The sequence below is a fragment of the Oryctolagus cuniculus genome, chromosome 16, assembly GCF_964237555.1.
Source record: "Oryctolagus cuniculus chromosome 16, mOryCun1.1, whole genome shotgun sequence".
Classification (NCBI taxonomy): Eukaryota; Metazoa; Chordata; class Mammalia; order Lagomorpha; family Leporidae; genus Oryctolagus; species Oryctolagus cuniculus.
Window position 1 is genome coordinate 60,703,639 of NC_091447.1, and position 11,814 is coordinate 60,715,452.

Consider the following 11,814-nt stretch of genomic DNA (forward strand, 5'->3'; position numbering starts at 1 on the left):
CCAGGCCAGCGCGCGTTTATTGCGGCCTCACTCCTTGAGGGAGAAGTGCATCTTGTCGCTGATGAGCTTGCGCTCGGGGTTGAGCCGCTTCAGGATCTGGGCCAGCACGTTCACCGTCTGCTCGCTGCTCAGCCCCGTCTTCTTGGTCTGGAACTTCTTCAGCAGGTCCTTGGTGGTCATGGGCTTCCGCGTCAGGTAGCGGCGCACGGCGTCCTCCGTCACCTGCACGTCCCTGCGGGGCGGCGGGCGGGCGCCTGTGAGCGGGTCCCCGCGGCCCCGCACCGCCCCCCGCCCCTGCCCGCCCCCGCCCCGCTCGCCCACGTACCCGCCGCTGGGCGTGGACTTCCCCGAGGACGGCTGGGGGGTCGACTTTCCAGACAGGTTCTGGGGCCCCGCGTCGAGCCGCAAGCGCTTGGCCGCCGGCGTCTCACTCGGCCGCTTCCCTGTGGGATGGGATGGGGTCGGGGCTGAGCCTCGGGCGGGTGGGGCCCGGGCCCAGAGAGGGCAGGTTCTGACCCAGGGCCGGGCAGAGCGGCCCGGTACCCACCTTGCTCCAGCTTGCTGGCCGCCGCCCGCAGCGTGGACGAGGCGCCGCCGCCCTCCGTGCTGGGCGTGCCGGGGCGGCTGTTGCCGCGTGAGCTGCCTCCCGACGGCTTCCGCTCCCTCTTGGGGGGGGTCTTCTTCTTCTGCGGGGGCGGGGGCAGGGTGTGAGAACGCTCACAGACGCCCCAGCCCCGGCCCACCCCGGCCCCCGCCACGCCTGCGTCTTACAGCCATGAAGAGGGCAGAGGAGGCCTCGCTGTCGATGTCGCTGTCCTCGGAGCTGTCCGACTCGTCGCTGCTGTCTGCAGGGCCGGTGGTCGGGAGTCAGGCCCAGAGCGGCGCGGGACCCCTGCGCGCCCGCCCACCGCGCACGGGGGAGGCCTGGGATGGCCCCCACCTGTCCTACACGCGAGACCCCTGCGGGCGCCCGCCCCACAGCCCACGGGGGCGGCCTGCGAGGGGCCCCACCTTTCGTGCACCCGAGACCCCTGCTCGCGCCGCCCGCCCGCCCACCGCGCACGGGGGAGGCCTGGGAGGGCCCCACCTTTCCGGCGCTTCTTCTCCTGTGGGGTGGGGGCTTTCTTCTCTTCCTCCTCCTCCCTGTCCTCCTCGGGCGGCTTCTCCTCCTCACTCTCCTCACTGCTCTCGCTCTGCTCGTCGACCCCTGGGGGAGGGGTGGCTGTGAGCAGGGGGCCGCCCAGCGCGCCCCCCCTCCCGCCCCCACCCCGGGCGCCGCCTACCCTTGGGCCCCTCCTCCGGCTGCGGCACTTTGGGCTTGCCCTCAGCCTCGTCCTGGGAGCTGCTGCAAGACACGGCGGCAGGGGTGAGTGGGCGGGTCTGCGAGCGGCGTGGGGGCTTGCGGGGGTCACCGGCCTCCCCTGCTCACCTGGAGCCGTCGGACATGTAGTCCACCTCCTGGCCCTCGAAGTCCCCGTCGTCGCTGTCCTCGAAGGCCTCGTCATCGGAGCCCTTCTTCTTCTTCTTCTTCCTGCCCGCCTTGGTCAGCGGCCCCTTCTTCTTGGCCTTGGGGGCTCTGCTGCCTGCGGGGGCGGGGGCGGGGGAGGAAGGGCTCAGGCCACGGGCCGTCCTGGGCTTCCTGGTTGACGATGCGCTGACGGGGGCCACTGCACCCACCCTCCAGACGACGAGGGCCTGCTAGGAGCGCACCGCCTCCTGGCGACCGCCCAGGCCGGGCCCACAACCCAAGCCCCCTTCCTGTGATGCACACACCCGCACACGCACCAGGCCCACGTGCTGACGAGTAGGACGGCCCCCAGAGCCCGGTGTCCACCAGGCTCATTCAAACTGGCCAACCCCGGGGCGGCCACGGGGCCCAGAGTGCCCGCATCTCACGTCCGCTTGCCTGGCCTCAAGTCCGGGCTCCGGCCCCTGCCCTCACTGCCTGCTAAGTGACTGGGTAGGTTCCTGGCTGCAGCCTGGTCCAGCCTGGGAGGAGGACGCGTTCTGCCCCTGGCTGGGCCAACAGCCAGCTACCGCTAAGCTCTCCTGGGGGCGCCCGCACCCACTCAGCCCTCGCCCCAGCCGCACCCTCCTCGCCGCTGGCCTCGCTGTCGTCCGACGACATCTCCAGGTCGTCCTCCAGGTCGTGGATGCGCAGCTCGCTGGCCTTCTTGTGGCCGCCTTTCTCCTTCTCGCCCTCGCCCTCGTCCTGGTCCTGGTCCTTGAGCCGCCGCTGCTGCATGATGCTGAAGTGGTTCAGCACCTTGTTCCTCCTGCGGGCAGAGGGGCTGCTGGGTGACGAGGGCGCCCCCAGGGACTCGGGGCGCCCTGACCCCGCCTGGGAGAGCTGCCTTACCCCTGAAGCCCTCTCCAGCCCAGCGTCCACTCACAGCGCCCCCCCCCCCCCCCCAGTCTGTCTTTGTATATCATGAACGGGAGCCTTTAACAAAAAGCTTTCCCTTTATTTCAGAGGCCGAGACAGCTGCCACCCGCTGGGTCACTCCCCAGGTGCCTGCAAGAAGCCCGGCCAAAGCCAGCAGCCCAGGACTCAATGCAGGTCTCCCACGTGGCTCCCAGCCTGCTAAGCCCTCGCCGCTGCTCCCCAGGGCGTGCATTGGCCGGAAGCCGGCATCGGGAGCCAGGGCCAGGGCTCAGAGCCAGGCGCTCCCACAGGGGCTGCGGGTGCTTTCCCCGCCCTGCGTCTTTGGGCACTCGTTCAGGGTGAGAGAGAAGCCGTGACACTCACTACCATGTGGGTGGACCTTGAAACGGGCGCAGTGGGAGACACGAGGTCAAACCTCCCCGACTGCACTCCTGGGAGGTCCCTGGGGCAGTCAGATCCAGGGACAGGAAATGGAGTAGGGGGCGCCGGGGACACCTGCAGATGCATCTGTGGCCTGTGTCACCGCAGAGGCCCCAGGGAGGCGGGGCCCAGCCCTGTGGCCACACACACGCTCCAGTTCCAGTCCCGGCTGCTCCACCTCTGATCCAGCTGCCCGCAAATGCTCCTGGGAAGGCAGCAGAGGACCCAAGGACTTGGGTCTCTGCCACCCAGGTGGCAGAGATGGTGTTCTTGGCTCCTGGCTTTGGCCTGGCCCAGCCCCAGCCACTGGGGCCATTTGAGGAGAGAACCAAAGGATGGAAGATCTCTCTCTGTCTTTCCCTCTCTAATTCTCCCTTTCAAATAAGTAAATCTTACAAAAAAAAGTCACATCCTCAGATGGGCATTTAAAGTGCTCTGGGCTCTGGCCTGATGCCATGTCCCTCAGCCCACGTGCCCCTAACTATGCCCACCGTCCCCAGGGCCTCAGAGGCCCCTCCCAGAAGCTGCTGGAGGGGAGCCCCCAGGCTGGTCCTGCAGGCCTGGGGAAGACGGGGTGGGGTGGGTGGGGCACGTGCTGTTGGAGCACCCTGCCCGGCCACCCCCGGCCCTGCGCGTATCAGCTCTGTCCGTGCTGCCCCACACTGGACTACGAGCCGTGTGAGGGTGGACTGATGTCAGCCCTCCCCCAATCCCCCCCCTCCCATCCCAGCTCCCAGCCCGGGGCCTGGCCTGCAGCCGGGGTCATGCGTGTGGCTGTGCACCCTGGCCCGCCCAGGCCCGCCAGGCCCGCTCACCTCTCCCACTCCTCCTCGGCCTCCTCGGCCGTGAGCGTGCGGTGCCGGGCCAGCGGCGTGAAGTTGTACCAGTTGTGCACAGGGAAGGCCTCGAAGGCCCCGTCGGGGCACTGGGTGAAGATGTAGTAGGACGTGTTCTCCGTCACGCCACCCTTCTTGATGCCCTTGAACCTGCGGGGAGCCTCGGTCACTGCCCGGCCCAGGACACCAGACCCGGCCCCACCGGCATCCCCCATCTCCTCTGGGGTGCCTGCTGGCCCCCACCCTCCCAGTCCCGCCCCCATGCCCGGACGCCTCTGAGTGTGCTCCGGCCACCCAGGGCCCTGTGGGCCCAGGTCCCGGCACACCCTGACAGCCCCTCCCTGAGCGACCAGTTCCCCCTTCCTCAGCCTGCCCCTCTGCCCCTCCAGGGCCGGTCACACAGGTGCCCTGAGACCACACGGTAGCAGTGGGAAGCAGGGTCAGGGAGGGCACCCACTAAGTGCACAGGGCTGGGTGGGAGGGGAGAAGGGCAGGTCCCCAGGCTGGCACCCCCACTCCCCACTGCTGCGCCGGATGTGGGTTAAATGTGTCCCCTAAGATCACGTGTGGGAGGTGGGGGACCTTTAAAAGACAGGGTAGAGGGGAGGCGGCCGCCTCAGTGAGCCCCCCGACCCCCAGGGGATCCAGGAGTGCTGGCTGGAGGCTGGCTGGTAAGTGGGTGTCAGAACAGGGGTGCCCCCCCAAGGCCTGTGCACCTGCCTCCCGGCCATCTCCCTTCCCGTGCAGCTCTGCTAGGCCGTGGGGGCTCAGGGCTTCCGGTGCAGTGCCGAGAACAATCCCGCGCGGGCAGAGCCCCCGTGTCCTCCATTCTCCCGCACACCCCGCACTGGCAGTACCATGCCCCAGCGCCCCCGTGTCCTCCCGCGCGCCCCGCGTGGGCAGCGTCACGCCCCACCGCCCACCTGGCGCCCTCCCGCACGTACTTGCGGCGCCATGTCTTCCTGCACGCCCCGCGTGGACAACTCGGCACCCCACCGCCCGCCCCGGCACACCCTGACAGCCCCTCCCTGAGCGACCAGCTCCCCCTTCCTCAGCCTGCCCCTCTGCCCCTCCAGGGCCGGTCACACAGGTGCCCTGAGACCACACGGTAGCAGTGGGAAGCAGGGTCAGGGAGGGCACCCACTAAGTGCACAGGGCTGGGTGGGAGGGCAGAAGGGCAGGTCCCTGCATCTGCAGGTGTCACTGATTAGCGGGTGCCAGACCCCTGGCTCCACCTAAAGAACACCCGTTTTCTTGTCCCTTTGCGGCCCCATGACCTCCCGCGCCCCCCCCTCCGTGTGGGCAGCGCTGCGCTCCAGCTTCCCTGTGTCCTCCCGCGCGCCCCGCGTGGACAACGCGGCACCCCACCGCCCGCCCCGCGCCCTCCCGCACGCACAAGCGGCCCCGTGTCCTCCCGCGCGCCCCGCGTGGGCAGCGCCGCGCCCCACCGCCCGCCCCGCGCCCTCCCGCGCCCTCCCGCACGCACTTGCGGCCGGCCTTCCCGTTGACCCGCAGCAGCCAGGGCTGGTCCTCGGGCCGGAACTCCTTGAGCACGATGCCGTACTTCTTCCGGCGCGCCTCCTCCCGCAGCTTGCGCTTGAACTCGCTGCCCGCGCCCGACTCCGGCAGCTCCTCCTCCTGGTAGATCTTCTTGTTGCTCAAGTCCCGCTCCAGCCGCGCCTGGGGGAGCAGGAGGCGACGGCTCCTGGGGTGCCTGCCTCGGGTGGGCTGGGCCCCGGGCCGGGAACACCCACCCTGCAGTTCCCCCACGCTGAGCGGCGGGTGCTCAGCGCCAGTCGACCGCAGGGTGCTGGTGCCCCGGGAACCGCAGCAACCCGGTCGTGGTCTACCGCTACCGCTCTCGAAAACCTGCGATTATTTCCAGACTAGTTACAGGGAAAAAAATCTCTAATGATTAAAAAGAACTGGGGCCATCGCTGTGGCCCCAGCAGGTCAGGCGGCCGCTGGCGACACTTGAGTCCACTTCCGATCAGCCCCCTGCTGTGGCCTGGGAAAGCAGTGGAAGGTGGCCCAAGCGCTCTGCACCTGCGTGGGAGCCCCGGATGGAGCTCTGGCTCCTGGCTGCAGCCTGGCCCAGCTCTGGCTGTTTCGGCCATTTGGCAAAGCTGGAAGACCTCTCTGTGTGTCACTCTGCCTTTCAAATAAAGAAATCAATCTGACGGTACAGCAGCATTCGCATTAGGGCCTGTAAGTCGCCTAGAGATGCCAGCGTCCACAGGGAAAGGTGTGCAGCTCCTGGGAAACACTAAGCCCTTTACGGAAGGGACTCGGGTGTCCATGGCTTTGGGGGTCTGTGGTGGGGTCCTGGCACCAACTGCCCAAAGGCTCCAAGGGAGGCCAGGATAGGCTAAGTCGTCAATTTTATTCATTTTCCTTGTATTGGAGAGATGGAGGGAGGGGTAGAGAGGGCTTCATCTACTGGTTCATTCCACAAAGGCTCAAAGCAGCCAGGAGCCCAGAACTGCATGCGGGCCTCCCACGTGGGTGGCCGGGACCCAGGTACCTGAGCCGCCACTGCTGCCTCCAGGGTCTGCACTCACAGGAAGCCGGACTGGGAGCCTTGGCAGAACTAGATCTGGGACTCAGGGTGACACGTAGGGACCCCGAGACGCCTAACCTGTGTGCCACACCGCCCGCCTCCACCTGGTGCTATAAGAAAACCTGGTGACCCCTGACCCCTGACCCCAGGGATCAAGGATGGCAGAGCACCCAGAAGTCAGAAGGAGGGGTGCAGCGACGCCGTCAGATTCCAAGCTTACGGGTCTGGAATTCCACACCGAGCCATCAATCCTGTCAGCTGTCAGTCACACTCAGGTGACAGGAGACAGTTTCAAGGATGGGAACACTCACGGTGTGCTTCCCACAGCTTGCTGTGCGACGGGGACCCGGGGGTGCGCTTCCTCTACACTGGGGGGCGGGGGCAGCCGTCGGAGCCAGGAAGTGGGCGAGAAAGAGGCGGAATGCCCGGGGCGTGGGGGAGCGCAGCTTCCCGGATGGCCCAGGTCAGAGGCTCTGAGACGGCGAGCTGAAGGGCCTACGTCCTGACAAAGCCACCCTAACACCTCAGGGCAAACGTGCGGGCAAGCCACGCCGCTGCTTGCCACCCCAGCACCGGTCACGTCACAGCGACTGCTTCTGATCCAGCTTCCCGTTAGTGCACCTGGGAGGCAGCAGGGGTGGCCCAAGTCCTTGGGCCGCTGCCACCCACGCGGGAGACCAGTCGGAGATCCTGGCTCCTGGTGTCAGCCCGGGTGGGTCTCGTCAGCTGCTGCAGCCACTGGAGAGTGACCCAGCGGATGGAAGGGACGGAAGATCTCTCTCTGTCTCTCCCTCTATACTGCTCTGCCTTTCAAATAAATAAATCTTAAAATAAATAAATAAATAAAAAAGTCACTCTCTCTCACTCTGCCTTCCTTCAAGTAGATGGTATATTATTAACACTAGGACAACTGTAACAGTTTATCATAACAGAGGTTCGGTGAGCGTGGCCATCTGTCCTCTGAGCAGGCGGTGGGCGGGGACTGTCCAGCCCAGGCGCCAGGGCAGCCGCAGGCAGGTGGGCGGGACAGGCAACCCAATCACGAACAACAGGCCAACGGTGAGGCCGATCATCGCGCGGCCTGCAAATGATGTCCCCAAGCCCTGCCCCTGGCAGGGAGGAGACGCCCACCCTGACTTAAAGGACGCACTCCACATCCGAGTATCCACCATCGCTATCGAGTAAAACACGGGTGACTCCACGGGTGGCCCCGAGACAGCACAACGGCTGCGGGGATAACCCAGAGGGCCAGGAGGCGGCCAGCGGCTGGGTGGGCGGCGAACACAGCACAGCTCCTTGGGCCAGTGGGACTTCCTCCTGTCACTCAGAACAGCGCACGATGTACAACGCATGAACCGTCCGCTTCTAGAACCTTCTAGAACAGCCACCAATCCCCAGCCGACAGCCCTTTCCTGGCTCCCAGAGCCTCTGACGGTGGCAGCTCCGAGGCCACCTATAGGGCGCAGCCCCCAGCCCCGCTTCCTCCCCAACTCAGGTAGCCCCAGGCCCCAAAGGCCCATGGGTGTACAGGACAAGGCCTCCCGTGGGGCCTGCCAAACCTCACGGGCACCTGCAGCAGCCTGGCCTGCCCCAGCTTGGAGAGAGCTTGGAGAGAGCTCAGGGGTCCCCATTCCAGCTAAGCAACTATTACAACCGCCAAGTTCATGGTCGGGCTCTCTAAGAGCCTCCCCCAGCCCCCCCAGACCAAGGTCTTACCTGATTCCAAGTAGCGAAGTTGACTTTGTCGGCTGCATTGAAAGCCATGATGTTGTATTTTTTGGTTGTGTTCCTGGAATGGATAAGAGGCACTGCTGATTGGATCATTCATTCATTCGACAAACCCACCTCGGTTCAGTGCTTCGTGCTAGGCAACGCTGGGGACTCCCGCTCTGTCGGGGGAGCTGGCCTCCCCCTCCAGATCTCACACAGAAGAGCAGAAAGACAGCCAGCGATCGGGGGTGGGGTGGGGTGGTAATCCTGCACGCAGCCCTGGGGAGGAAGGGGACAGGCAGGGGGAGCTTCCTGGAGGAGGAAAACGAGCGCTGAAGTTGGGGGTGGGGAAAGCAGAGGCCTGGAAAGCAAAGCCTGGCCAGTGTGGCTCAGCAGGTCGGGCTGCACCTGCACCCCAACACCCCCAACCCAGTATGGGTGCCCGCCGGGGAGGGTCCTGGCTGCCCCCCTTCTGACCCAGTTCCCGGCTCCTGGAGTCCCCGGCTCCTGGCTGCTTCCCCGGGGCCAGCCCCAGCCGCTGCAGCCATTTGGGGAATGAAAACCAAAGATGGAAGACACCCCCTCCCCCCCCGGAACTCTGCCTTTCAGACAAATAAATAAATCTTAAAAAAAATGCATATTACAGGGAAGGGGAAAAAATAGGCACGACTTTCAAACTTTCTCGCATTAAAAGAAACTGATCTCATTCCCTTTTCCACGGACTTTCTGAAGCCGGCCAGGATGCGGGGGGCCTGGGACCCCATGTGTTCCGACTGCGAGGCCGGCGATGCGTGCACTCACTCCTCATTCACTCATTCATTCACTCATTCATTCATTCACAGGCCGGCCGGCGGGCCCAGGGACTCACTTGGGGACGCGAACGACGTATTCGGTGACATTCTGGCTGCCGGGGCCCTGCGGACAGAGGAGTGGCGACGGTGAGGGGCGGGGGGCTGAGCGGCCGCCGCCGGGGACCCCCACGCCCGCCTCTCTCGTACTCACCAGGGACGCCATTGGGACGGGCCGGGGGTTGCGGGAGGGTCCGAGCCGGGCTACTTCCGTCTCCCCGAGGATCCGGGGGAAACTGCGCCCGCCGAAGCGAGTCCGCGATCCGCCGCGACGGCCCGAACCTCTGAGCAGTGGCGGAGACCACTCGGGAGCGGCGCCTGGATGACAACTCGCCCTCGCTGGGGCGGGGGCGCCGACGGCCTGCAGCCAAGCCTGAGGCTAATGAGCCGTCTCGGCGGCGGCGCGAGCTTATATAGCGCGAGTGATTGGCTCACGCCGTGAGGGAACGCCCTCTCCCGTGACGTCAGTACGCAAGGCCGCAGGGAACTCTGGGTGAAGAGGTTAAAAAAAAATCCCGTCTTGCTGGCTTTCCCGCGCATGCGCCGACCCGCCCCGGAAGCGAGTACCAGTCGCTATAGCAACGGAGGCCCACCCCTCCGGGCAGAGCGGCTGTCCAGCCCCACCTCGGCCCTCTCCCCTAGGGCAAGAGGGGAGGTGACCCCATCGTCTCGTAAAATGGTTGGGGCGGGGGTCCCTTGTGACGTTGGTCAGAGTCGGGAGGGGCCGGGGCCTGGGCAGAGGCAGGGGCGCGACCACCCCCACAGGCTGTTGGTGTGATGGGTCTGTGCTATTCCAAGCTGCCCCAGATGGGCAGACCCTTGAGGCCCAAGGAGAAGGGTAACGTCGCGGGGGTGGCTGGCTCACTAGGAGGAAGGGAAGGAGGCCGTGGGGGACAGGGGGGAAGTGCGAATGTCACCCCCCCCCCGACCCCTCGGGCACGCAGCAGCGCGAGTGCGCATGCGCGCCGCCAGGGGCGCTTCGTTGAGAAATACTTGCGCTCCTCCTGGGCTCCGGACTGTCATCGGTGGCTCTGTCGAAGCAGCGGGCTCCGAGGTGTCAGCCGGGCCCTGAGGGGTGCATAGGAGTTAGCTGGGCAGAGAGGGAAGCGAAGGCAGACCAGGAGGCGCACGGTGTGTCCCCGTGTCTGGTGGCCTCGGGCATCGCTTTCTTCCGCGCCCGCTGCTGGGTGTCGGGACCCGTGCCGAGTCATCCTGGTACGGGTTTGGGCGACACCGGAATATGCAGTCGTTGGAGCCCAGAGGCCGGCTGGGGAAGAGGAAAAACCGGGGGCAGCCGTGACCAGTTGGGTTTTCTGCGGCAGGAGCGAAGGGGTGGGCGGCTCCTCCTCCATTTATGAGATGGGGGGGCAGAGATCTCCCACCTGCTGGTTCACTGCCCCAGTGGCCCCTACGGCCGAGACTGTCCCAGGCTGGTCTCCCATGGAGATGGCAGAGACCCAAGTACTTGGCCACATCCACCGCTTTCCCCGGGCGCATTAGCAAGGAGTGGGGTTGGAAGCGGTGGGCAGAACACCCAGAGGTTAGGGAAGACCTGACGGGTGAGCTGTGACTGACCCCTCCCAGGAACTGGGGCTGGGAGGGGGCCTGGGTGGTCTGGGAGGAGTCTGGAGGCAGCCCCAAGCCCCAGTGTTCTCAGCTGTGAAATGGGACAGCAGGGTTGTGCAGGAAGCCCCCTAGGGGGCGCTGTGTGCAGAGGGCCTGGGCCGGCTCACCTCCAGGTCCTGATCCACAGCTGCGCCAGCCCGCAGTACACGTGACCACCCCGTCGGGCGTGGACCCCTACCCCCAGATGCCCCCTGCGGCCAGAGAGACCATGTGCGGGGACACAGTCCCCTCGGCGCCCAGCCGGCATTCACTCCCCTTCCTCCCCTCCCCGGGCACCCCAGACAGTCTCAGGTCTCCCCTGATTATCTTCGTGGTGGGCGGCCCGGGTTCTGGCAAAGGAACGCAGTGCAGGAACATGGCCACCAAGTACGGCTTCTGCCACGTGGGGCTGGGCCAGCTGCTGCGCCAGGAGGCCCAAAGGCGCACGCAGCGGGGCCGCCAGATCCGGGAGATGCTGCTACAGGGGCTCCTGGTGCCCACGGTGAGCGCTCGGGCCGCGGGGGGCGGAGGCAGGTGTCAGGGAGGGGTTCCCGGGAAGGCCCCGTGGCGCCAGCCTGGCCATCACTGCCTCCATGCCCCCAACTGGAAAATGGGAAACTCACCAAAAGGTCGTCATGAGGGCTGGGTGACGTCATTCCTAGGAAGTTCTTAGCAGGGAGCCTGGCACCTGAAGGTCAAATCAAATAGTACAGTGAGGTGTGCATCCCAGAGTTAGAGTGAGAAGGAAAGACAGGGAAAGAGAGAGCAAGCGGGAGAGAACTTCCATCCACTTATTCACCCCCCAAATATCCACCATCGTCAGACTTAGGCCAGGCCAAAGCCCAGAGCCAGGTCTCCCGCGGAGGTGCAGGGGGCCCGGGCACTCGGGCCGTCTTTCACTGCCCTCCCAGTTGCACTAGCAGGGAGCTGGATTGGAAGTGGAGGAGCGGGGCCTTGAACTGGTGCCCCGGTGGGATGCTGGCATCGCAGGGGGAGGTTTAACCTACTGTGCCACAATGCCCGCCCCCTGCGCCCTGCCCCGTTTGAGGTTGCTTCTTCAGCAGCAAAAGGGAGGCTTACCCTGTGACCCCCTGGTGGAGGGAGGCTACCTGGCACCTGGGGGACAGCCACCAGGCGCGCGTGGCAGGGCCCTGCTCCCAAACACTTCAGGCATCGGGGCACAGGGCAAGGCTGTCATGTCACCTGCAGGTCCTCACCGGGGGGTCTGCACCGAGCCGGGAACTGGCATTGGGGACTCCCAGGGTGCCGGGTCCGGGGAGCGACTGACCCCACCCCCTCCCTTCCCAGGGCATCGTCCTGGACATGGTCAACGGCAACATGCTGTCCCACCCGGAGAGCCGGGGCTTCCTCATCGACGGCTTCCCCCGGGAGCTGCAGCAGGCCAAGGAGTTTGAGCGCATCGTGAGTGGCGGGAAGCGCGGCATTGCG

The 11,814-nt window shown here is 66.0% G+C and overlaps 2 protein-coding genes and 1 long non-coding RNA gene across 8 annotated transcripts in view; 1 reads left to right on the forward strand and 2 right to left on the reverse strand.

The window, feature by feature from the left end:
* On the reverse strand, positions 1-9,220 carry GTF2F1 (general transcription factor IIF subunit 1). 2 transcript variants are annotated; one of them, XM_070058749.1, is made up of 13 exons: positions 8,915-9,220; positions 8,781-8,827; positions 7,919-7,991; positions 5,129-5,322; positions 3,622-3,792; positions 2,092-2,276; positions 1,430-1,583; positions 1,284-1,342; positions 1,088-1,207; positions 772-845; positions 548-686; positions 326-443; positions 1-232 (listed from the first exon to the last, which is right to left on the reverse strand). In XM_070058749.1, the coding sequence occupies exons 1-13, from the start codon at positions 8,924-8,926 to the stop codon at positions 28-30; spliced, it is 1,551 nt and encodes a 516-aa protein (XP_069914850.1). In that variant the 5' UTR covers positions 8,927-9,220; the 3' UTR covers positions 1-27. The 2 variants fall into 2 exon arrangements, with proteins under 2 accessions (XP_069914850.1, XP_069914849.1); XM_070058748.1 differs by having other exon boundaries at positions 1,284-1,345.
* LOC138845621 (adenylate kinase isoenzyme 1-like) overlaps positions 9,200-11,814 on the forward strand; it is a 9,593-nt gene continuing 6,978 nt past the window's right edge. Inside the window, exons 1-3 of one of the 5 annotated variants that reach the window (XM_070058754.1) lie at positions 9,200-9,415; positions 10,514-10,867; positions 11,674-11,787. In XM_070058754.1, coding sequence (XP_069914855.1) covers positions 9,299-9,415; positions 10,514-10,867; positions 11,674-11,787 — 585 coding nt within the window. In that variant the 5' untranslated portion in view covers positions 9,200-9,298. Of the gene's footprint in view, positions 9,599-10,513; positions 10,868-11,673; positions 11,788-11,814 lie in introns of all 5 variants that reach the window. The other 4 variants (XM_070058757.1, XM_070058758.1, XM_070058756.1 and 1 more) reach the window with 4 other exon arrangements.
* Positions 9,689-11,814, reverse strand: part of LOC138845626 (uncharacterized) — a 2,443-nt gene continuing 317 nt past the window's right edge. Inside the window, exons 2-3 of the long non-coding RNA XR_011382827.1 lie at positions 10,989-11,053; positions 9,689-9,828 (exon numbers count right to left, since the gene is read on the reverse strand). This is a non-coding gene — a long non-coding RNA (uncharacterized lncRNA). The remainder of the gene's footprint in view (positions 9,829-10,988; positions 11,054-11,814) is intronic.